Here is a 27,152-nt window from a genome sequence, read left to right as displayed (position 1 = left end):
TGCACACTCATTAATGGTTTTACATGGCAAAAGGTAAAATAAGAAACAATATATATATATATATATTTTTTTTTGCCAGATGAAATTGTTATTAAGCTACAGCATATTAATGTGTCCCCTTTTTAAAATGCAAATATTTTAAATATAACATCAATTCCTAATATTTCTTCACTGTCGAAGTAAATTTGACAATTGACTAACTACAGCACACACTGTGCGGGATCACCCTCTCGGATCACGGGCGATTTTTCAGTACTAATAAACCTTGATTGCATTGAAGTGTATTTTAATTTTTATGTGCCTGGGTGCTTGACAGTGATTGCGCACGCCTAAAGAGTTAATCTCACGTTTTTCACTATATCAATTGATGGAGTACGTAAATAAAGTGTTATTTCAATCATAATTAATGAGTGATGCCGAAACAAAACAAAAAAAAAAGACGTGTGAAAAGTAAAGTAGTCATTACGTTTAAATTGACACAAGTTGCTGTTCCGGTTTTGCGGAGGGCGAGCGCGGCTTTATGATGTCATTTCCGGTCTGAGAGCTGCGATATTGCGTCATTTCCTGTCTGCGGGTTCGGCACTGAGACGAGCGGCGCAGGGGACTGAGAGAGGCGGGCTGCAGCCAGACTCTCTTGAAAAAAAAAAACATGTTCCCCGAGGTCACATGCGCCCCCCCCTGGCATCGCTCTGCGCGGCGCGCCCCACTATTTGAGAAGTACTGCATTAGGGGCTCCATATTACGATACTATACTTATAATAATAACAGTTCATGTAGACGAAGTTGTGCTGACGCAAAAAAATGTTTACCAAATACCATAAATAAATCTATAAATACCATTATTAAAAAAAAAATCTGACATTGTAAGCAGATACAATTTCATTTCAACGAACACTAGGATAAAATATGAAAAGTACATTTAAATGCAGTGGACTGAATATAAAAAAGGTATTAATAATGAATAAAAATAAACAAGTGACAATATATTCTAATTTTTCATATTTATTTGATGACAGTATTTTGAATGAATTTGGTATTTTTTGGAACTTGGGGTCTGCCGTTTCAAATATTAAATGTGAAAAGTGTAATTTGAAAGGAAGAGTATGATATGAATAATGCCACTTAATTTTGTAATGAAACGGCGAGCCTTATAATTTGGCTTCTTCAACATAGACGAAGTTTGTGTAGAACTTACCGTAATTTCCCGAATATAAGGCGCACCCGTGTATAACACGCACCCCAAATTTACTTGTAAACTCTAGGGGAAATTACTGTACCCGTGTAAAACGCGCACCCTAATTTTAGCACCAATAAATAGAATAAAAGAAAACAGAGCTCGTGTACAGATACAGAAATGTCATTTTACTGACTGGTGAAACACAGCCCAAGCATAGCACATTGGTAGTTCAAAACATTACCGTAAACTGACAATATGTACGGTAATAATATGATCTGACAACTTCTCCAACTTACCAGAATCCTGGAGAAAACAAAACAGATGTGACTCTTCTTTTAAAGGCTGCTGTATAACTTGCTCGTTTCATCATGATGAATAAATGTTTCTTCCATGGATTTATACGGTAAAATAAAAGCGAGGACTGAAGTCGGAAATCGGAAAGAGCGCATCGCTGTAGACTGTAACAAGAGGAACTATTGTTATTTGGGTTTGAGTTTCCCGAGGGACAATTTAGTTGACGGACACAGGAAGTCTGTGTTATACCGCAATAAACATTGACTCAAATGAGTTCAAGAAACTAAATTCTGTGCTTTATGAACAGTGAAAAAAGCAGAATTTAACACAGACGAAATCATTCTACCAATCAGAGTGAAGTATTACCGAAACAAAATGGTGTCGTCATACCATAATGGTTGGCAACGGATCGCCGCATACGTTTTCTTCAACACAACATGGCCGTGCCAATTAAAAAAAAAATCGGTCTTGATGTATATACAGGGGCGCTGCCAGGGATTTTGGGCCCCATGAAAAGATATCACTTTGGGCCCCACCACCAGTGCCGGGACACACACAAACATTTAGAGTATCAACTACGTAATTTCCTGCATTCTGGTGAATCTTTACACACTAATTTGTGCATTTTCTGCATTAATTTAAGATGAAAATATATTTATGTAAACATACAGCGTACAGAGCAATAATGAATAGACTGATATCATCTTTAAGAAATGTACTGAAGCCCATCTTTTACGATCTAAATATATTTTTATTAGAAATATTCTCAAATACCACAATGAATGACTTAAGTTAAAACAAAACTTTTATTCTAACAATACTACAGCATACATTAACGCCAATCAAAAAAACAATCTTTAGAATGATATAACAAACAAAGCGAACACCACACATACAAACACACACACACACACACAAGCAATCACACTCACAATTACAAACAAAGCGAGCAGATTGCAGGTTGCTCAGCCTTAGTCACCAAGAGCCCAGCGGCGAGCCTTCTTGATAGCAAAGTCAGTGATCAAATCATTAAAGTCTAGCTTCCTAGCCAACTGACATTCAATGGACAACATGGCAAGACTAGAAAGCCTGTCCTGACACATAGTGGACCTCATATAATTTTTTATGAGTTTTAGCTTACTAAAAGCTCTCTCGCCGCCTGCAACCGTTACGGGGAGTGTGCAAAATATTCGTAAAGCGATGCACACTTCTCCAAAAATGCTTTGCAGCTGCATCTTAAAAATTAAATTCAGGAGACCAAGAGAGGACAAGTTAGGGGGGAATGTAGCAGTATACACAGAGTTCAGGTGTCTTACTGAAGATGGTCCTGGCTCTGTAGTGTACATAAAATGACAAATATAACAATATCTTCTATATAATTCTAGTATCTTAATTTAATTATTAATTATGTATCATTGATTAATAATAATAATTATTATTATTAATTATTATTACTTATTACTATTTGTCTCTTAGCCACTGATATTTTATGTGTGGTGTGGCAGTGTTCAAGTTGATTCCTCACCTCCTTCAGTTGGGAGTAAAGATGAGGCTGGCTCATAAAGGGTGTCAGGAGACAGGGCTGCTGAGCCAGACGCAGCAAGAGGAGTTGTGCTTGTGCCTATTACAACAGGCGAGGGCAGAGACAACTGTTTTGGTGTGGAGAGCTTGCGAAAGGGTTAACCTGCTGTACTAATTAAATGTAAGCTAAAAGTGGAGCAAACACTAGCTCGCAAACAATTACAGTATTTCATTATGGAGTAGGCTTAGCCCCATTTGAAAACTTACAATCTCCACTATAGGCTACAGCTCCGAAGCCAGGTCCCTTCCTTGTTAACTAACTAAATTTAATTGATGACAAACTAAATTCAATAAATTCTTGACAAACTGGATTTAACCAGATTAAAAAAAAAATCCACACCAACTTTCAACATCTGTATGATACCAAAAAATGCCGTCATTATTTGGAATTCATGTTCTTGAATTGGTCAATGTCGCTCACTGAGGTCGGGAAAATCCCGTATTTCTTACGGAGTGAGCTGGGACCTGCTTCTGAGTTTTCTAATAGACGTCGCGTGAGCTAAAATAACAGGTTAATTTTCAGCACTACACTGACACAATTTACACCAACCTTCCTTTGTGAAGTACTTTTTCACATCCTGTTGGCCTTTTCTACCACTCTCCTGCTTTGCTTTATTTTCTTTCCTCTTTTGATAGTCTGATTTCTGTTTTGAAAACATTTTTGATGTAGCCTACCGCACGCACAGTACTCAGAGTCATTGACTGGTGTAAATGTGCACCGCTGCTCAGCCTGCGCGCGGTCTGATCAAAGGAAGGGCGGACGAAACCAATTAATGAAAATACGCGGGGGGGAGGGGGGGGGGGTTGCTGGCAATACATATGCTCTCTGGATGTTTACTTTTTGCCAAAAACAAAACAAGAAAAAGAAACCCTTCGTTTTATACCTTTTAAAATTATAATGATTAATATTTAAATTTGCAAACGATTACCTAATGCTCTAATTTTCTTTGTGGGCCCCCTCAGGCCATGGGCCCTTAGAATCAGTACCACTTTTCCCCCCTATACGGCGCCCCTGTGTGTATATATATATATATTTATATATATAATATATATATATTTCTGTCTCCATCCCTGTACCCGTGTATAATGTGCACCCTGATTTTACGAGTTGATTTTGGGGGGAAAAAGTGAGCGTTATATTCAGAAAATTACGTCATTACCAAAAAACCAAGGGAGCACACCAGAACATGTGAAAAAAAGTACAAACAAAAAGAGGCATGAACAGGGTCAGCGAGAGAACCAATGGAAAGGCGTCGATAGCCAGAAAAGGCAAAAAACAAAGTAAACAGAAGTCTGACACTTGCGCACACACAGGAGTCTTTAAATAATGAGCGCTCCTTATGCGTCACAGGTGTGTTGCACAGCTCCGCCCATTCAGCTAAATCGTGTACTGGAATGGAGAGTTCAATCAGCTGAGGTTTAGGCAATAGGGTGGATGCACATCAAGCGAGGCACCAAAAGTGCCAATCCTCAACAGGATTCTACGGAATACAATGGCGTACCGCACGCATGCTATTTTTAGACCGTGACGTCGCATCGTAAAGGCGAAGTAAAGCCGAAGTGGGACATTATAGACCCGCCCTCGCATAGAAACAACGTAATTTGTGCTACTTTTCTCCGGTAATCTTTCAAAAACGAACGCATTGCATTTTTGGAACTTGTAGAAACGACTCTAGACATTACGACACATGAAGGATGTTTTCTTCATACGTTTCTGGAAACTAAGACCTCGGGAGGAAAAAATGTGAAGACCGAATCAACCTGCGCGGACTTTAACACCAGTTCGGTGAATCCATTCACATTTCATATGCAGTAAACATTTTGTTGGGTTGCCATGGTCTTTAAGAGGACAAAGAGGTAAGCCATTTTTATATTTTTAACTTATTTTTTTAGTGTAACGTTGTGCCGTACTGCTTCTGTCTGACAATGAATGACCTGAAAAGAATTACAATGGTATCTGACTGCCACTGTTACCGTTTCTGTTACACATATATATACTGGACTGTCTCAGGAAATTAGAATACACAATATTCTAATTTTTTGAGACAGTCCTGTGTATATATACAGGACTGTCTCAGGAAATTAGAATACACAATATTTTAAATTCCTGAGACAGTCAGGTCAGTAGCATTTGCGATCGCTACACAAAGCTAACTAACCCTAACCCCCAAGAACGGGAAGAGACGTAGGACAACCAGAGGATATAATATGTAAGAAAGACAGGGCTGGTGGTAAAGGATAGCTTGTTGAAACAGCAGAATGTCATTGTCAGTCACGTCAATAAAAAAGTTAAAGCTATGCTTCGGTTGGCTCGTTTTTTTTCGTCTTTTTCAACCTTCGACACTCAAGCTATCTCTTTAACTGAACAATTTTATGTTCTTCCACATCTTTGCAGGTGAATTTGGCACCAGGTACATCATTTTCGGAGAGAATTGGTAGGTTTAGCTCTGTAAACATCTTCTTCGTACATGATTTCCATTCATTCATTAGGGTCAAACGGTGGCTTGTGCCTACTTAGCAACAGTAGCTAATGTCTTGAATATTAAAGAGTGGAAGTGAAGTGTTGCTTGCGGTATGCCATTGTCCTGTGTGCAAAATCTGATGAAGCCAGCATGGATGACAGGCAAAACAGTCATTGGCCTTTGCTTCTCACACCGACACACACGTGTCTCTTCATCCCTTCCTTCCGAGCGAATCTTTGACCACAAACTGAGCAGGAAAAAGATTTTTCGCCAGTGTGGGTTCTTGTGTGGCATTTTAAGTGATGCCTCTGAGCGAATTTTTGACCACAAACTGAGCAGGAAAAAGGGTTTTCGCCGGTGTGGGTTCTTGTGTGCCGTTTTAAGGTGCTCATTTGACTGAATGTTTGACCACAAATTAAGCAGGAAAAAGGTTTTTCGCCAGTGTGGGTTCTTGTGTGTTGTTTCAAGGTGCTCTTGCAACTGAGTCTTTGACCACAAACTGAGCAGGAAAAAGGTTTTTCGCCAGTGTGGGTTCTTGTGTGTCGTTTTAAGGTGCTTTTGCAACTGAATCGTTTACCACAAACTGAGCAGGAAAAAGGTTTTTCTCCAGTGTGTTTTTTTGTGTGTTGTTTTAAGGTGCTCTTGTGGCTGAATCTTTGCTCACAAACTGAGCAGGAAAAAGGTTTTTCGCCAGTGTGGGTTCTTTTGTGTCTTTTTAAGGTTCCTTTTTCAGCGAATCCTTGACCACACACTGAGCACGAAAAAGGTTTTTCACCAGTGTGGCTCCTCATATGCGTCCGACAAGTATACTTATTAGCAAAGGTTTTCCCACACTGAGAGCATTTGCAGAGTTTGTCGTCACCGTGTGATGTCTTATGGCCATCATCATTGGAAGGGGAGTGTGACGTGGCCCCTTTTCTGTCTGACGGAACAATGAAAATGTCTGCTTGCAATCCTTCTGTTGAGTTGCTGCTACTGCCGTTTGGAGCCTCCGCCCCTCTGCTGGCCTCACTCGGACTATCTTCACTCTTCAAGGGCTCACCAGTTGACCTGGTGATATGCTCCTCCTCTTCCTCCTCCTTTTTGATTGGCAGTTGCTTCTGTTGACAGGACTCTGGCTCCTCCTCCTCTTTGATTTGGGGGAGCTCAACATCCTCTTTCACGCCAGGAGATTTTGACTGCTGCCACTGAGCACCAATATATTTTCTGAAACCTGCAAAACACAAGAAAACCATTCATATTTTTTCTAGACTACCACCGCGTCTTTCCTTTTTGAAAAACTTGGAGAAGACGAGTACAGTGATCTCTTGCAGTTGCGTGGATTCAGAACATGGTGCGGTTTTGGAAAGTATCCACAAAAAAAATAGTGGGGAAAAATATGTGGTTTCATTTTGAGCCGCAAGAAACATTGTTTTGCGTATAGCTGCGTCCGAAAAATTTGGCGCCAAAAACTGTCGGCCAAAAATAGCTAAAAATGCAATTTCGGTTGAAATGTTTTGAAGACCGAAAGTTTACAATCGAATTGTGAGAAGAACTTTAGTCCTCTTGTGATGAGGTCATTAAAACACGGCTTATGGAAGCTTTGTACTCGTATTTACACATTCGAATATAAAAAAATTCGTTTTCATATTTACGCATTTGTGTTCGTATTTAGGCATTTGTATCTGTAACCACCAAATTCTGACGTTGAATTTTTTTTGCGGGTGCGTGTATATAACTTTTCGACGACTAGGAATCTTATCTGTGGACTATTTCAAGTTTACGGCTACGAATCAAAAGTGTTGAATGCCGTCACGTCGGTCTCGGGGAAAACTAATCGATCCTCTAATGGCGCATGCGCAGAAACAACAAAACTGGCTGACTGCAGTGTTGTGCGCGGTGCTAACTTGTCAGTTGAAACCAATGAATCACTGGAAAATACAATAACGTGTTTGTCCAATATCAATTGGTTGAATATAAGCATTTGATTGTAACTAAATGTTTTCTATTATCACTGCACAATGCCTGTGTATGTCAGTGTACTTGTTATTATGTTTATAAAACATTTCTAAATGATTAGACCAGGGGTCGGGAACCTTTTTGGCTGAGAGAGCCATGAACACCACATATTTTTAAATGTAATTCTGTGAGAGCCATACAATATGTTTAAAACAAAAAATACAAGTAATATGTGCATTTTATGTAGTTTCAACACTTTTTAAGTACAATAAGTCTGAATTATTTTTAAAAACATATAAATAATAATTTAAACTAAACAATAAATACTAAATACAATTAAAATAGTTATTTTAATATTTTGTAGTGTCCACAGATAGACCCTATGTTTAAAATGTTTCATCTTATTTCGCTGTTTGTGGAAAATATACACACAAGGTTCAGCTTGAAAAGACTGTTGTACTAACAGTTTTGAACCAGCAGTACGGAGATAGAATAGTGCCAAAAGAAGTGAGGTTTTAAAATGAAAATTATCCCTGTAAAATGACCAATTTTAACTAAAAAACACTTGTATTTCTACCATGAAAAAAACTCGAAGGAATAAATTGTTCTACAGGTTGTTTTTTGCTGTTTACCAGTATTTTTTTTTGTTCTACAGGTGTTTTTTCTTCACTACGGGTTAAAAATTACCAATTACAAGTGCACACGTTTTGTCACATTCTTGTCGAGTTTTATGAGCCAAAAAAGATCCTCGTAATCTAGTTTTAAAATAAAAAAATGCCTGTAAAATGACTAATTTTAACTTGTAAAACAAAAAAACAACAACTTGTATTTCCAAATTTTGCGTTGTGAAATAAACATGAAAAAAACACAATGTAAAAAAAAATTTCTACAAGTGTTTTTTTTTTCCGTTTACAAGTGATTTTTTTGTTCTACGGGTGTTTTTTCTTCACTACGGGTTAAAAATTACCAATTACAAGTGCACAAGTTTTGTCACATTCTTGTCGAGTTTTATGAGCCAAAAAAGATACTCGTAACCTAGTTTAAAAAAAAAAAAACTTGTAAAATGACAAATTTTAACTTGTAAAATAAAACAAAAAAATTCTACACGTGTTTTTTTCCCGTTTACAAGTGATTTTTTTGTTCTACGGGTGTTTTTTCTTTGCTACAGGTTAAAAACCACCAATTACAACCTGACGAGTTTTGTCTCGCCCTTGTCGCATTTTCAGAGACAAAAGTCACTTTTAATCACAGACGAAAAAAACTGCTTGTACATCGAAATAATGTGTTGTAAAACACAAACACAAAAATATCATTCCAAGTCGTGGTCAAAAAAAGACGTTAAGAACACAATCTAGTGAATAGTTCTTTGGGTGTTTTTTCTTTAATGATCTACAAGTGTTTTCTGAGCATGTACAAATAGATTTCGGGGTAAACATGTGAGCCTAAATTCTAACCAATCAGAACGGCGATTGTTCAAGAGGAGGGCGGGACACACCATTGCCGACCTGCTGGCTGCTGCCTCTTCCATATGACGGCAGATTATAGAAATGGCGAAACCCCTTAGGTAAGGAGTTTACTTTGTTTTCTCTTGGGTGTCATGTACTAAAAGGATTTTTCAAGCTAATGTAATCCTTATTTAAATATCAGTGGATTTTGCATTCAAAATAGGGCACAAACATCGATGGCGAGCCAATTACCTACGGTTAGCAATGTTGACTTCGAGTGTTGAGTTGATACGGTGTTACAAGCATAGGAAGAACTCGAAAGACATGACAGGAAAAACGGCAATTAACGACGGTGCGTACCGTCGCCCGTGTGATAGATTCCGGAAAACTAGAGATATTATCGTTTTAATTTGATAGTATATAAATATACAGTGCCTTGCAAAAGTATTTGGCCCCCTTGAATCTTGCAACCTTTCGCCACATTTCAGGCTTCAAACATAAAGATATGAAATTTAATTTTTTTGTCAAGAATCAACAACAAGTGGGACACAATCGTGAAGTGGAACAACATTTATTGGATAATTTAAACTTTTTTAACAAATAAACTGAAAAGTGGGGAGTGCAATATTATTCGGCCCCTTTACTTTCAGTGCAGCAAACTCACTTCAGAAGTTCAGTGAGGATCTCTGAATGATCCAATGTTGTCCTCAATGACCGATGATGATAAATAGAATCCACCTGTGTGTAATCAAGTCTCTGTATAAATGCACCTGCTCTGTGATAGTCTCAGGGTTCTGTTTAAAGTGCAGAGAGCATTATGAAAACCAAGGAACACACCAGGCAGGTCCGAGATACTGTTGTGGAGAAGTTTAAAGCCGGATTTGGATACAAAAAGATTTCCCAAGCTTTAAACATCTCAAGGAGCACTGTGCAAGCCATCATATTGAAATGGAAGGAGCATCAGACCACTGCAAATCTACCAAGACCCAGCCGTCCTTCCAAACTTTCTTCTCAAACAAGGAGAAAACTGATCAGAGATGCAGCCAAGAGGCCCATGATCACTCTGGATGAACTGCAGAGATTTACAACTGAGGTGGGAGACTGCACAAATCTGGCCTTTATGAAAGAGTGGCAAGAAGAAAGCCATTCCTCAAAGATATCCATAAAAAGTCTCGTTTAAAGTTTGCCACAAGCCACCTGGGAGACACACCAAACATGTGGAAGAAGGTGCTCTGGTCAGATGAAACCAAAATTGAACTTTTTGGCCACAATGCAAAACGATATGTTTGGCGTAAAAGCAACACAGCTCATCACCCTGAACACACCATCCCCACTGTCAAACATGGTGGTGGCAGCATCATGGTTTGGGCCTGCTTTTCTTCAGCAGGGACAGGGAAATGGTTAAAATTGACGGGAAGATGGATGCAGCCAAATACAGGAACATTCTGGAAGAAAACCTGTTGGTATCTGCACAAGACCTGAGACTGGGACGGAGATTTATCTTCCAACAGGACAATGATCCAAAACATAAAGTCAAATCTACAATGGAATGGTTAAAAAATAAATGTATCCAGGTGTTAGAAAGGCCAAGTCAAAGTCCAGACCTGAATCCAAACGAGAATCTGTGGAAAGGGCTGAAGACTGCTGTTCACAAACACTCTCCATCCAACCTCACTGAGCTCGAGCTGTTTTGCAAGAAAGAACGGGCAAGAATGTCAGTCTCTCGATGTGCAAAACTGATAGAAACATACCCCAAGCGACTTGCAGCTGTAATTGGAGCAAAAGGTGGCGCTACAAAGTATTAACGCAAGGGAGCCAAATAATATTGCACGCCCCACTTTTCAGTTTTTTATTTGTTAAAAAAGTTTAAATTATCCAATAAATTTTGTTCCACTTCACGATTGTGTCCCACTTGTTGTTGATTCTTGACAAAAAATAAAAATTTTATATCTTTGTTTGAAGCCTGAAATGTGGCGAAAGGTTGCAAGGTTCAAGGGGGCCGAATACTTTTGCAAGGCACTGTGTATATATATATATATATATTTTTTATATATATATATATATATTTTTTTTTTTGTGCATGAGTGAACAGTACAGGGCATTAACGCTATTGGAACGGGGCGTCATTTCTTTATATACGGCAAGTCGGAATTGGCTAATTTGGTTTTATTTTTTGGCTTAAAATGGTAATATAATAGATCATTGTGCAATCATATTACATATAGATGGCGTTGTGCTGAGAAAGTATAGCAAGCAAGACACACGCCGGGCATGGTAGATTTTTACATGGTAGATTGTAATATGTATATAAGTATTCAAAAATATAAACGTCCAAGAAAATCCTCAGTTAGTACTTTGATCTTACAAATGTAATGCTTCATGTTACATATGCAACCATTTTGTTTTACTTTACATTTGGCAATCAGCTATTGCAAATTAAAATATTCTGAATTACAATACCTTGTTATACAGATGATTACCAAAACAACCATTGTATTTATCATGTTGGGATAGTTTCATTTAAAGAAGAATATTTTTTTTTCCATATATTGCCATAGACTTCTCCATCTCATAGTGAAGTCTATGATATTGCCTAGGTATGCGATCAGGATTCAAAATCAGGTGAACTCGCACTTGGGTGCAAAAAATATGCGATTGAGACATCTCTAATTATAACCTTGCAATTGAAAAGTTACCTTAAAATAGTTTCAATTTATATAATTTGTTCATTACCTTCGCAGATCCTCAAGACACATTGGAACAATTGGTGAAATTCTCACTTGGCTGGGAGATTCCATTGCAACATATGCAAGTGGAGATAGTTGAAGCAGAGCATCCCACATCTTCAACTCGCCTCCCTTTCCTACGATTGCCCAGTCACTACACTACTCAACTTGAGGACTTTAAACAGAGTTGGAAGTATTGCAGTGCATCAGTAGATTATTTATTTTGGAATTATAGCGTATTGCTTTTGTATAACTGAGTATTAAAGCTAAACAAAAGAGGAAAAAAATGTGACTACGAGATTTAAGTCGTAGTATTAGTACAAGAAAAAAAGTCATAACATTAGAAGAATAAAGTCATGTATTGCAATATTAAGAGGATAATCTCGTGGTCCTATTTTTAAAAAAAATGTTTGACCTGTCATACTTGACCAGAGGTGCCCAAGTCCAGTCTTCGAGAGCCCCTATCCAGCTCGTTTTCCCATGTCTCCCTCCTTTAACACACCAAAATCAAATGATCAGCTCATCAGTGAGCTCTGCAGGAGCCTGAAAACAGTCCTGATTATTTGAGTCAGGTGTGTTGGAAGGAGACATGGAAAACAAGCTGGATAGGGGCGCTCGAGGACTGGACTTGGGCACCCCTGTACCAGACTGCTTTTGCTAGGGTGCTGATCTTCTTCAAATATTTGACAATGGTAAAACAGTAAATTTGTTACATGTTCCCTGTTCAATATGGAGGTCCAAAGCCACCAAAATTAAAATTTTTACCTTGATGCATTTCCATATATTTCATCTTTGAATCTTATGTTTCAATCATTCTCGTTTTCATATGCACTTTTATTTTTCCTTCATTTTTAATTTTTGCAGCTTTGGTCCTCCATAGTACAAATGTTCCAAGAATTGCTAATGAAAAATGTTGGTGAAATAAAATGTTCAAAAGTACGTCATGTTTCCCCCAATTTAAAGGGCGTTTGATGAAAATATACATATTCAATGTACATGCATTACAGTGTCATAAAAAATGTCTGCACCAAGATTACTTGATGTTAGTGGGTCCAAAGCAGCAGCCAATCAAGCATGTTCTGCAGTCGTGAATTGGCATTCAATATGTGGTATGAAAATTCCAGAGTTTGGCTCACTTGTTTTCCCAGTCAATCCGGAATCTAGATCCTGTTAAAATATAATGCACCAATTTGAGGAATAACACAAGAGGTAATACTGCATATGAGCATTGTGACATGGTTAAGTTGCAAGCAAAGTGCCAAAGACAGCCATGACAAAATTCAGTGCATAATCATGACAGTCATACAGTTTATACACAAAAGTTTAATATTTACCAAGGAAATTATTCTTTGTCAATGATTTATTTTGCTTTAGTTGCATTATTGAGTAGCAAACGAATACACTTGCCAGGCAATGTTTAATGAATGCAGAAGAACAGTAGAACACCTGTGTGTGAAAAAGCTTAGCTAGTTACGGTACGCGTCGTCGTTAGCTACTTTCTATCAAATGTTTTTCCAACTTCTTCCCATCCTTCGCGTACGTGTCACCCAGGACCTTACCAAGTTGCTGTCCGTGGCCATGGAAAGGCAACATAGCTAACCGGGGCTAACTGGCTCGACATCGATTTTCGTGCCCTTCTTTAAATGCTAAATCAACTGATATTGAAATTGGGATTACATTCGCTTGAAAAATCCTTTTAGTACATGACACCCAAGAGAAAACAAAGTAAACTCCTTACCTAAGGGGTTTCTCCATTTCTATCATCTGCCGTCATATGGAAGAGGAAGCAGAAGCCAGCAGGTCAGCAATGGTGTGTCCCGCCCTCCTCCTGAACGATCGCCGTTCTGATTGGTCAGAATTTTGGCTCACATGCTTACCCCGAAATTTAGTTGTACATGCTCAGAAAACACTTGCAAATCATTAAAGAAAAAACACCAGAAGAAAAATTCACTAGATTGTGTTCTTAACGTCTTCTTTTGACCACGACTTGGAATGATATTTTTGTGTTTGTGTTTTACAACAGAATATTTCGATGTACAAATAGATTTTTTCATCTTTGGTTACAAGTGACTTTTGTCTCTTCTCTGAAAACGCGACAAGGGGGAGACAAAACTCGCGAGGTTGTAAGCAAAGAAAAAACACCAGTAGAACAAAAAAAATCACTTGTAAATGGAAAAAAAAACACTTGTAGAATTTTTTATTGTGTTTTTTTCATATTTATTTCACAAAGCAAAATTTGGAAATACAAGTTGTTGTTTTTTTGTTTTACAAGTTAAAATTAGTCATTTTACAGTTTTTTTGGTTTTGTTTTAAAACTAGGTTACGAGTATCTTTTTTGGCTCATAAAACTCGACAAGAATGTGACAAAACTTGTGCACTTGTAATTGCTAATTTTTAACCCGTAGTGATGAAAAATCACCTGTAGAACAAAAAAAATCACTTGTAATTGGAAAAAAAACAACACTTGTAGAATTTATTTTTTACATTGTGTTTTTTTTCATGTTTATTACACAACGCAAAATTTGGAAATACAAGTGTTTTTTAGTTAACATTGGTCATTTTACAGGGATAATTTTCATTTTACAACCTCACTTCTTTTGGCACTACTCTATCTCCATACAGCAGGGGTCAGCCTTCGCTTCTTGGCGTGCATGGGCAATAAGTGTTCACATTTAGAGCGAATGAGAAATGACCCGTCAGTGCTGTAATGCGAGACGGACGTCGTTAAAAGTGTTTTTTTTTCTTGTTTCAGGTGAGAAAAAGAGTATCATTTGACTGTGGATTGCTTTATTTTAGGATGATTGTGATGTATACTGTGTGTTAATACAGTTCAGAAATGTGTTAATCAATATGTATGTTTATGTATGACTGCCGATGTGTTCGTAATGGCGAGCGGATGATGAGTGAATGCTTATAATGTCTAAAATGCAGAAGTTAAATGTTTTGTCACAAAAACGTGTATTTATTATAATTGTATAATTATTCGCATTTTAGAGCGAATAAGATATGAGCAGTCTGTGTGCAGCAATGCGAGACGGATGTTGTTTTTTTCTTGTTTCAGGTGTAGAAGAAAAATGTCAATGAAACAAAATTCAATGTGTAGCAACAGACAAACATTTCATCTGTCTGCACCACGCTACAGATGCATAGCTATTATTTCAACCGACTGCCACACGCATCATCAGACTCCACTGCCGCACCTGTCCTGAATATCGCCTGATCACTTGCTTGCCAAAGGAAAAAATGTGAGCACCTCTTACTAGTTCAATGTTTCCCCTAGGATTTTTTGAAGCTGTGGTGGTGGGCTGCATCGGAGTCTGACAGCCTCATCATGTCGTGCCACGGCGATTTTTTTTTTCATTATTTTTCCCCCCGAGAAGAACCATGATAAAGATATATTTGAAATATTTCATTAGCTAAGCTAATGTCGTAGCTCTCAGCTACGGTACATGTATGTAAAATGCGTAGCTGTAACCCTACGTAATAATTAGTGTTGCACCGATACCATTTTTTGGCCCCGATACCGATACCTGGCTGTGCAGTATCGGCCGATACCGATACCATACCGACACCACCCCGTTATATATACATATATATATATATATATATATATATATATATATTATCCCCCCCCAAAGAGCTACATAATTGGATGTGAAATCATTGCTATCAAGGCTTTGTCAGGCTGTTGCTTACCTTTGCAAAATAGGAAAAAGACTAGTACAAAGTATAGTACTAGCCCAACAGTAAGAAAGTAAAAATAAATTCATAATAATAAACTCTGAATGAACTGAGTAAACTTTTTTTTAAACCTTTCAAAGGCCAAACAGTGCAACCTTCATGAAATTATTGTCACATTCTGCTGCTGGTTAGATTGTGTTTTGTTGTTGGGCTGTTAGTGGGGGCGTTCCTGACATCGCACCTGAATCCAATGCAGGCTCATCAACGCAGCATTTAAGCACAGGTGATCTCAGACAAGGCTGCCGAGATATTTGCCTTTCTGATCGCCATTTGACATCTCGCACTATAGTCTCGCTACATTTGCTTGTTACGCCCCTGCATTGGGTTTTTTCTGTTAGTGTGCTGCACTCGTTTGTAACCTCTACCCTGTGCAGGTATTTGAGTGTTTTTATTTTGGCTTTTTGGCTCACTGCCTATCCTCTTAGTTAAACTTCGAGTTTGTAGTATTGAGCTCCGTTGACCTGCTGTCACGGACTCCTTTTGTTATTTCTACTATCCCGCGATCACGTGTTATTTTTTGTTTGCAATCATTAAACCCTTGTACGCATCCCCCGCTTGTTGTCCGCTTCGAGGTCCAACCTTGTTTCCGCATTTGCGGACGCTAACAATTATAAGTAATAATAATTGACCACAGCATCCCGTCCATCTATTAGCCTCCTTTTTTCGGGAGGGGGGAGTCCCTTATTTTTATTTCTGAAAGGTGGCAACCCTACTTTGGAAACAGTTCCCAAATTACTGCGGCATTTCTTTCAGTAAAACACAAAAGTAAAGTAGACGTAGTGAACTGACCAGAGATTGTTGCTCCGGTCCAGTGCCCTTCCTCTGGATAGCACTCCTGCTCTTGCAGGCTCAAACTCGTTGTGTTCATTCACGTTTCGTCTTCTAATGTTTTATCAGGTTCAAGGTACTGAAACTGGCCGATTTAACTCCACATCTCGAAACTTTCAGGCCGCAAATCTTGCATGCAGCCATTGATTCTAATCGACGGGATTTCTATTTTGAAATATTTCCCGACCGCCGCCATTTCTCCTGGTTAATTTTTCCTTCATATGAAAAAGCGGCCTTGTCATTGGTTAGGAGTGGCTATTGGCCCGTTCTCATTGGTCTGGAGCAGGCCAATAGCGATAGCTGCTTGGTGTTCACGTGTCATCACACAACACAGAGAGTGTGGTGAGCGCCAGGAGAAAAAAAAGGCTGGGGTCAAATGTTATAATAATGGACCGGTAAGTGGTATCGGCACCATCTTTGTTGGTACTCGCCGATACCGATACAGCCATTTCGGGCCGGATCGGCACCCCCTGCCGATACTAGTATCGGTGCATCTTTAGTAATAATCCGACTTTTTTTCTCGTAGCAATAGTACGACTTACATCTCGGAGTGACTCAGGGTTGGCAAACCAAAATGTTGAAATAGGCATATTTGACCCCCCCCAAAAAAAAAAAAAAAAAAAACCTGATACAGTATGTCTGGAGCCGCAAAAAATTAAAAAGTCCTGTATAAGCCTTATAATGATAGCAACACTGGCTGTATGTATCGATACTAGCTATATAAGCCTTCTATTGAAATGACTAAGTTGGCTAGAAATCCATAATTAGCCTTCATGATTAAATGTTTATTTTCCCTGCAGTGGATCTAATAGAGAATGACCCACCATGTGACTACTCTGTTGTACGATGCCACCGCAAGTTTAACTTCATTACAAATTTATTGAATTGAAAGAATGTTTGTGTCATGTTTGTCCTCCTAGAATTCCTATTAAAACAAAAAATATATTTCCCTCCCCCATCTTTTTCCATTAAACAAAAAAAAAAAAAGGTCCGGAGCGGTGCTAAAGAGCCGCACGCGGCCCTGGAGCCGTGGGTTGCAGACCACCGTCGTAGTCCTTCTTTTTCCTTTTATTTGACCGTTATAAGTACTACATTACCACAACAATAACAGTCCTTCTGTCAACGGACCCATTTCAAGGACTGGGGGGGGTGGGATTCTAATAGCCGTGTAAAGAGTTTTACTAGATTCGGTGAGAAGGTGAATTATTTTTTTTCCCGTTGTTCGCGAACTAAATCTCCACACAAACGCACATCGAGGTACCATTAACTTAGCAAGGAGAGGTATGAATCATTTTTCGAGTGTCCAAGAGGTCGCGAAATTTGAAAGAAAGCGCACTTATCAAAGTTTCGTCAGCCGTAATTGTGTATATCCGTCAGCCGAAACAGTCTGATCGCAAAGATAAGTACACCTGCCCCTCGTTGTCGAAGTTGGCGCGCCGGTGTTGTGCCGAAAAATAGCCACTCCGTGTGAAATGTCCCCCGGACGGGAGGGCCCACACGTCACTCGTACAAACAGCTTTTTCTTACCAATCGATGGACACGGAAACGACTATCTTGTACCGTGAATATGTATCAAATTTTCTCTGCTTGAACTAATAAATTTTGTACTGTGACTGGCGCTCTGAAAATAGAGCAAAGCTTTATTTGGGCCCCGCCTCTTTGCGCAAATTCAGTCAAACTTTGCTTTCCTTCCAAGACAGCAGTCCAGAGAAAAACGTGAGAACGTAAGAAAAACAATAACAACAATAACAAAATAACAGCGGGCTGCCACGACATGCGACCGCTATATCTCGCAATCTCGCTCGTTCTCCCATTATTCCTACTCGTTCCCCTTGCGTTACAGCTCCCTAGTCCGATCGTCTCTTAAGGGGGCCCCGCATAGTTACGAACATTACAATACACAATGAATAGGTTTCCGTTTCCGCTAAACTCCTCACACTCGGCTGCCGTTAGTTTAAAACGGCCTTAAAATTTTTTAAAAAACAAATAAATTACATCTCATTTGTCAGGCGTGGCGGCTTTTATTTTGGTGTGGCGGTGCGCCACAATCTGTTGAATGTAGGGGAATCCCTGTAGGTGGTCTTTGTAGCGCTCCCCCTGTGGCCCTTACGCCTGCTAGGTTTTCCCCAAGGTCCTAGCGCCCTTCTAATTGCATAACGAACTTTTTTTTTTTTTTAAAGTAATTGAAGATTTGTCTGCAAGCTAGATGCAGCTGTCAAAAGAGCCATATCCGGCTCACAAGCCATAGGTTCCTGACCCCTGGTCTAGTTGGTTGTCTATTGGTTTAGTTGTTTTTGTCTTCTTGTTTTTTATTCTTTCCTGTCTCTTCATTGTGTGGACTTAAAGTCAAAGGACAGGAGTATCCAACGAAATAAGACTGCTGGACGACGAGATCAGGGGTGGGATTAAATTTGTTTTTCTTCAACCCACTCCCTGTCAATCGCAAATACTTTTTCTGAGTGTTATGTACTCACATGTTTATTTGCATGCATTATGCAGCCTTCGATTCTTAGTTAAAGCAATCAAGCCTTCACATTCTGGTTAGTTTTAACATATACCGTTTCGTGTCATAAAAGTAAGCCTAGTTATTTTAGTCCTTTAAAGAACATAAAGGTGAAACATGATCCCCCTTAGTCTACTCAAGTCTTTGATAATCAAATAAGTCAGACGACCCCCAGAACTGTTGACCAACGGTTTGTATGATCAAAATAAACGCCCACTAGATGGTAAAATGTGGGGTATATAATGGAGTCAGATTCTGAAATGTGTGTGCCTCATTCATTAAAACTTGTGTATTGTTTGACCGCACCCTGAGACTCTCAGTATTTGTGTGTCGACTCCGTTTTCATGAAAGCCTCCAGAACAGAAAACGAATGTGCGGCGGTGTGAGTACGAGGTCGACAGCCAACGGCAACATGAGTTATATTGTATTTCGGTTTCTTTGAGCATGCTTGAAATAAAAATCATCATCATCAATAGGATATTTCAATTCTTAGTGAGAGCATTCCGATAACCTTTTGGGTTACAAAGTATCACAATATATTGCCTTTTTGATATATTTTCACCAGAGGTAGGAATCTTTAGGCACCTCACGATTCGATTACAATTCAGAGGCTATGATTCGATTATAATTCGATTATTCATGCACAACGCCCCCCATGTTTCGTACACTGGTTACAAAAATAGTACAAGAATCCTCTCAGGCTTAAAGTGCTTGTGACACGAAAAAGCATGTTTATTTCATAATACACGCGGTATTTTATGCTCCTGAATGATATGGACCGCTTGGATGTGTGTGGAAGCGATCGCTATATTTATTTAGTTTTTTGAATCCCGCGCCAGGAAAATGAATGACTTCCGGCTTCGGTCTCGCATTGAGGAGGAGGGCGCTGTGACGTGTACGGTAGAAGACATCCTCTTCACGCTACAGTGTACTGTTGTGTATGAGGACGAAGGATTCACCTGATTTTGCGGATTAATACTTTTATTTTTTGCATCACGCCAGCCAAACGGCTGCAGAAAAATCATTCTGTATGCGGGAGAGGCGTATGCGCCTTTTTGGAGTTTCAAAAGGTTCCCATTCACCGTGGATATTTACTGTGGGACCATTGGACTAACAAGGAAGTGAGTAAACATCTTGTTTTGTATTATGTCAAATACGAATACAGTGATTACAAAGTAAACACTATAAAATTCCTTTAAATAAAGGACTACTTACATTTGATCATTGATAGGCATGTAAAAAGCTATCCTCACGCTCATTAGCAGTTAGCTGTTAGCACGTTAGCTACACAGCAATTCCAGCCACCCTCCTCCAGGGAACGAACTGTAAATTGCTCTCCGCCGGGTGGTTTGCCGATCCGCAAAGAAACTCGACAACCGGGTCATCATGTCAAATAATCCAGGCTAGTTATGTGTGATTTTCCACTTCGAAGACTTTGAAACATCCCTCGGTTCGGGTTAGCATGTCGGCTAGCTGTCACTCCTTCTGGTCTGTTTACATTCTCCGAAGCCGGGGAAGGGAAATGACATATGTCCGATTTAGGTGTCATAAAATATCGTTCGGCAGGTGTGACAGTAAAGGTAAAGTCGACTGTTTTGACCATTATGGAGTAATTTTGCCATGTCGTCTTGAATAAATGGATTTTTATTATTTTATATTCCATTTAGCACAAGTTATTTGTCATGACCATGCCATTTATTTAGCAATTGGGGAAAGTACTTGGGTAAAAAGAATATCCTGTAAAAATATTGAAGTAAAGAGACAGAAACAATGACATTTTGCCGCTCTCTTCGTCGCGTTTTCCTCATTGTGAATAGTTCCCCCTCGACGGGCTGACTGGTCCTTCTCAAGCCATTTATATCGCTATTGGGGAAAAATACTTGGATAAAAAGAATATCCTGTAAAAATATTGAAGTAAAGAGACAGAAACAATGACATTTTGCCGCTCTCTTCGTCGCGTTTTCCTCATTGTGAATAGTTCCCCCTCGACGGGCTGACTGGTCCTTCTCAAGCCATTTATATAGCTATTGGGGAAAATACTTGGATAAAAAGAATATCCTGTAAAAATATTGGGAGTAGAGAGACTGAAACAATGACATTTTGCAGCTCTCTTCGTCTCGTTTTCTTCGTTCTGAACAATTCCCCCTCAATGGGCTGAATAATAAAACCGATGAGCCTAGTCTACCGCTGACGTCATCCACCTGTTGGGGACGCTAAAGCCCTATAATTGTAGGCGTGGCTAACCGGCAGATTAAAAGACTAATTTCTCGTCATCTGCGCTTTGCTAAATTGTTGTATATAGTCGAATCGTCTCAAAATATGATTCTAATTCACATAATAATGCCATTTAAGACTTTTTTTCTGGTGTCGTATGCTCTTTAAATGAACTACTATTTCAGTATCAAGTTAACAGTTCAAAACGGTAAATAAAATACTCAAGCCCCCATTCTGTATCAGCAGCTTTAAATTACATTCAATTAATTTAACGTTGTGAATTAACCGTTAAAGTTGCTCCAGTAATTGCATTAGTTCCCTTCCGTCTACTTTCGACATGGGAAAGTTTTCATCACCTGTTTCATCATTTAAAGATAGATTCAAGTCACAATTTTGCCGATTTAGTAGTATTTTATGTAAAAAGTTAATTAGGTTCGCCACAACAGAGCCTTCCTGAGAAGTCTACTGCTTTAGTATGGCGGCTGTTTACTAACGCCGGCGAGTCTGTCATTTCGCATCAGTTCTATATACATGTGATTAGAGCTGAAACAAATACTCGAGCAACTCGAGTTTAAAAACTGATCCGAGTAATTTTATTCACCTCGAGGAATCGTTTAATTTTGCCAGCTCGAAGAATCACGTTTTGCCCGGACTACTTTTAATGCGGGACAACGCGCTGATGTCACATGCGTAGAGGAAGTAGCAATAAATAAAAAATAAAAAACTTACTGCAGCCGACAGCCGCTACAAACTACGCCGACGTTGCTAAAAACTACGCCCGCATGATGCTAGTGCGGTAGCAGGTAGTGTCCGATGCGTCTCATAGATATCGCATGCATTTAGGACTAGATGCGAAATGACAGACTCGGCCGCGCCTGGGCAGCGTTAGTAAACAGCCGCCATCTTTTAGCAGTAGACTTCTCAGCGCTAATAAATATAATGTTACTGTCACTCGCTCACGTAACGTTAGCCCTTCGGAGGGCTAGGTTTCTATTGATTATGACCACTGTCGATGCGTGGCTAACGTGTCTAACATACAGGCTTTATTTACTCTGTAAAAACACACCGCTATAGAGTGATGAGGGTGTCAAATTTAAACATAATAAAGATAACTGTCAGTTTTAGCTCAGTAGTCATTGCTGAATAAAACACCAAGTAGCACTAGTCCCTAATGTGCTCCAATACAGCAGGCCAGGTATTATACTGTAACGTTGACAAAGAGTCACCTGCTTCGTTAGGTTGCAATTATTTATTCTTTGGGAACTTGTGGAATAACCAACGCACGACTGCTGTCTGCGCAGCCGACGCACGCGCACCTGCCAGAAGGACAACTACAACAGGTAGGCACGTTTCTCGCTCTCCCGCACCTCCGCACGTCATGCGGTGCATTCAGGAACGCATGCAAATATCCCCGCCATATTATAACCTGATATGTTACAATACATTTACTTTGAACACTGCAAAAACTCAAAATCCTATCAGGATTTACAGTTTAGATTAGCTTAAAACTAAACTAAAACTTAAAAACAGGTAGACAAAAATGGAAGTTCAATTGAAAGACGTGGAAAAAAAACACCTAACTTTTAAGTTATGTGTGTTATCAAGCGTAATGGCATTTTTAGGTAAGAAATATATATACAGTGCCCTCCATAATTATTGGCACCACTGGTTAAGATGTGTTTTTTAGCTTCTAATATTTTTTTTTAATTCAAATAATATGGGACCTTAATGGAAAAAAAGAGAAAAATCCAACCTTCAATACAAGTGCATTCATTCAGTGGGGAAAAAATCCCACATAAAGAAATAATTATTTGACATCAAATAATGTATGTCACAATTATTAGCACCCTGGTGTTAATATTTTGTACAACCCCCTTTTGCCAACAAAACAAGGTCTGGGGACTGAGATGGCCATGGGAGGAGCTTGATTTTGTGTCTGGTGAACCATTTCCGTGTAGATTTGGCCATATGTTTAGGGTCAATGTCTTGCTGAAAGACCCAGTGACGACTCATCTTCAGCTTTCGGGCAGAGGACAACAGATTTTGATTTAAAATGTCCTGGTATTTCAAAGCATTTATTATAGTATTTCATTCACTAAAAGCACACGGTCCCAGTTGAAGCCAGGGGCCGTGTGCTTTGGTCAGATGAGACCAAGATTGAGCTTTTTGGTCGTCACTGGGTCTTTCAGCAAGACAACGCCCTAAACATATGGCCAAATCTACACAGAAATGGTTCACCAGACACAAAATCAAGCTCCCCCATGGCCATCTCAGTCCCCGGACCTAGTTTTGTTGGCAAAAGGGGGTTGGACAAAGTATTAACACCAGGGGTGCTAATAATTGTGACACACATTATTTGATGTCAAATAATTATTTCATTATGTGGGATTTTTTACCCACTGAATGAATGCACTTGTATTGAAGGTTGAATTTTTCTCTTTTTTTCCATTAAGGCCCCATATTATTTGTATGAGAAAAAAAAATTATTAGAAGCTAAAAAACACATCTTAACCAGGGGTGCCAATACTTATGGAGGGCACGGGATATGTTTTTATAAGATCTAAAAGTTTTTTGAGTGAAAGCAGTGAACTAGTCTTTTTTTTTCATTCTCGTCACATCTGAGATGCATTTGTTGGCTTTTTTCAACAATGTACATCGAAAATAAAGACATTGATTGACTGAAAGTGGTTCAATATTAGATGAAATGTCTTGTTTTCTCATGTATATTTATAATTGCTCTTTACCTAAAAAAAAATGTTTTATCCGATTACTCGATTAATCGATATAATTTTCAGCCGATAGAATTTTCAGCAGATTACTCAATTACTAAAATATTTGATAGCTGCAGCCCTATATATCTCGTTTATGAAGTCTTCGAAGCAGGCAATCCTTGGCTGAGTCTGATTCCTTTTTCTTTTTTGATACTTGTCTGGGTGTTCAAAAGTAAACTTCCCTGACAGAAATAAATTTAAGAAAATATATTGGAATAAATACAAATTGTAATAAATGAATAAATGTTGAAACAAATGACTAATCCGACTAGCAATTTGTGTACGTCACCCTCTAGTGGTTGGCCGCCATTACAGGGGTTTTTGCAATAGCAGCCCAGCGTCAGTCAATGAAGGGTGTGGCGCACCGCCACACCATAATAAAAGCCGCCATGTCTTGCAAATGAGATGTTTTTTCTAGATTTGTAAGATAAATACTAATTAATCATTTTTAATTTGGATTATTTAACTTGACGCCTATTTGAATATATTTAGCTCATTATTTATTCACTATTTGCCAGAAGTTGTCCGAAGTAGCACATCAAATACAAATTGTTCCTTTACACTCTTTATTTTGAAAATCGTCGGTTCTTCTTTTGCAAGCTTGTGCCTGACTATGTCGTCACAGAGTTGGAGATTGGGAGAAAGATCCACAGAAAGGTCTTTCAAGTTAATGAATGTAATTCTGTTTGAAGCCTGTAAAAACGACCTTAATATTGACGTAACGTTTATGTTCTTTATGGCGTGACTTTGCTACAAAGCATTTATCCGTTGCCGACGTCACTGGTTTGGAAAAATAAAAGTTGTCAACAGACGAGGGTCCGTTTAAAGGACTATTACTGTTGTGGTGTTAGTATGACAGAGTATTAGGGCCAAATAAATTAAGAAAAGAACGACTAAATTAAAGTTGTACTATTGGTACCAGAAAAAAGTTGTGTTATTATGTATGGGTAATGTGGCTGTAAGCCGCTACGCACTTTGCAAACATTATAAACAACAAGATGCTTTCGACATTTATTCTTGTAGTAATAGTTCGACTTTTTTCTCCTACGATTACGACTAGAATAAAAAGGTATTTTGTGTTTTAGAATCAGTTTTACAAATAAGGAAATTCTTCATATTGTGACTTTGACTGTAAACGGGCCACCTATAGCCGATTTCCCTAATGAAAGAGCCCTCAAATTGATTTTAAAAAATCCAGGAAAATCAAGTGTTCCCAGGCAGAATGAAAGTTTGCAAATAGATCTTTTGATGTTTCTAATTGGAAAAAAAAAATTTTTTTTTCATGAAGTGAAACAATTTTGCCCTAACCCTGCGATGTAAACAGTAACGTTAGCTGTTCTTGGTTGTGCTATGCGGGCAGCGACGTCTTTGGACAGCTTTTTTACGGGGAAAGAGCCAGAAAAGGAGCCTACATTCTCGCAGTCGGCGTGATGTCACGATGACGTCATCTCGCATTACAACTTGTCGCCATTTTGAGAAGGGGACACGCACAGGTAAACATCCGAAGACAAACGCTGTCTGAAATTCATATATTTTTCATAAAAACATCTTAAACATGACTTATTAAAGGGTATGACAACACCTGGGGAAATGCTAATATTCCATCATTTATCCATAAACGCATGCCTTTTGGCTTCATATCATGCCACTTCGTGTAATTACACACATCGCAACACCAAGAAAATGGTAGAAATTTGGATCGATTGTCAAGCTAAAAGGACCCGCCCACGAGATCCCCGAAATCTAGCATATTGTGTGCGTGACGTCACTACGAGGAAACAACCGGCTCAGCGCTTAGTACTGAATGGCAGCGATGATAGCGGACAATTTTGTTTCTAGTTGCAGCGACAAATCCGACGCAACGAACATTCTTCTAATGGTGACGAGGAGAGTTGTGAACCTTTCTTTGGTGTTTTGGGTTATCAATTTGAGCCCAAACGAAAGCCAATGCAGCCTAATGAAAGGATCATTGAGAGGTGCTGGGAAACACCAAATGGTTTGTTTTGCATTTCTTTTTGTGAAGCTGATACACCGTGACCACAAAATAATGTAATGTATAGAATAATTATCATTTATAGTGCTATCATAGGTTTTCGCTCTGCCAACAGACACAAATATGAATTGGATTCGAGGATTTGTTCTATATATTTTACGAGCGATAATTTATACATGTGTCCAGTCCTATATCCAATGCGTGATGTTTTTATTATAAAAGAGTATTCACTCTGGCCATTTCCAGCTTGGCTGCTACACTCCTTTGGTTAGCCTGGGGTGGTCTCATCAGAGCCAGTCGTCCTCTTTCTTGATATCGCGGGACATTTAGGTGGCTGCGCGTGTATGGTGGCTGCTTTCATCAGCAATTTCTGAGCACAACCTGATTTTATTTGCCCATAGTTCAAATAGCTTTGAGGTGTAAAATGCGCACCACACAAAATCGTGCCGGAGGCTGGGTCTGCAAAATTAGCCCTCTTAGCACGGAGGAACTTTACTCATTGTCTGCGTAGTCCAGCTCTTTTTCTCGCGTTCGGGAACTCATGGGTACTACATTGCGACAAATGGCTATTTGTAGACCACATAGCATGACAGGTTTGAACCATGTTAGCGATTTTTTGATAAAACACGAATGCAACTCTCTCGTCGATAAACAACGATTGCCCCTGCCTCGACCTTTCGTTTCCTTGTTATGACGTCTCCGCCCCATTCGGCTGTTTCCGGAATATTTTCGGAAATGTTCTTAATTTTCTATCTATTTTCGATAATTGCTCATGAATAAGATTTATTTTTGTTGACTTTATTAATATTTGTTATCTTGCCACATAACGTTTCTATTGATATCTCACAGCCCCTTAGTGTTTTAATACCCTTTAACTGCCGACAGACGTGGGGAGGTGATACAACTTAAAATTAGTGTGTATCGGCTTGCAAATCTGCCCATACAAAGTCGCAGCTGATAGCTGGATAAACAATCCAAAGGAATGGCCTGCAGTGGAGTTCGGAAACATCTACAACTACCTCATAAAGTCAACCAGTAAGTTGACCTTTATCAATTCTAGGCATTTTTTGTTTTTAAACAAATGAAAATAAATGGGGAGGTATTTCAATTAATGGATGCAATCTGTTGTTTCAGGGTCATTTAGCAAAGAAGCCATGGAAAACTACAAATCTTTGGAGGCACATTCATTTTTTACATCCGGTTTTGCTCAGACTGTAGAACACATGAAGTCAACCAATAACACATATATCTTAAAAGCTTCTGTGCAGCATTCATGGCGGGTCACAGATGAGCCTGATCATACCTGGGTGGCTGTGAAAGAAAATGGGACTGTGGTAACAGCTCTTTGCACGTGCATGGCAGGGTAAGTATAAGAGAAAATATTTCACATCAAAATGTTATTTATAATGAATATACTTTGTTTATAATCCCCTGTATGTTTGCAGCCTAGGTGAGACATGGTGCCATGCTTTTCAAGAT

At 39.0% G+C, this 27,152-nt stretch overlaps 1 protein-coding gene across 1 annotated transcript in view; it reads right to left on the bottom strand.

Annotated features, from left to right (window-relative positions):
- Positions 1 to 2,214: 2,214 nt before the first annotated feature.
- LOC130906337 (oocyte zinc finger protein XlCOF6.1-like) overlaps positions 2,215 to 27,152 on the bottom strand; it is a 40,844-nt gene continuing 15,906 nt past the window's right edge. Inside the window, exon 2 of the mRNA XM_057820575.1 lies at positions 2,215 to 6,727. Within this exon, the coding sequence (XP_057676558.1) occupies positions 5,685 to 6,727 (1,043 nt within the window). The 3' untranslated portion in view covers positions 2,215 to 5,684. The remainder of the gene's footprint in view (positions 6,728 to 27,152) is intronic.

Source organism: Corythoichthys intestinalis, chromosome 18 (genome assembly GCF_030265065.1).
Source record: "Corythoichthys intestinalis isolate RoL2023-P3 chromosome 18, ASM3026506v1, whole genome shotgun sequence".
NCBI classification, from domain to species: domain Eukaryota; kingdom Metazoa; phylum Chordata; class Actinopteri; order Syngnathiformes; family Syngnathidae; genus Corythoichthys; species Corythoichthys intestinalis.
This window is presented reverse-complemented; position numbering and strand designations above follow the sequence as displayed.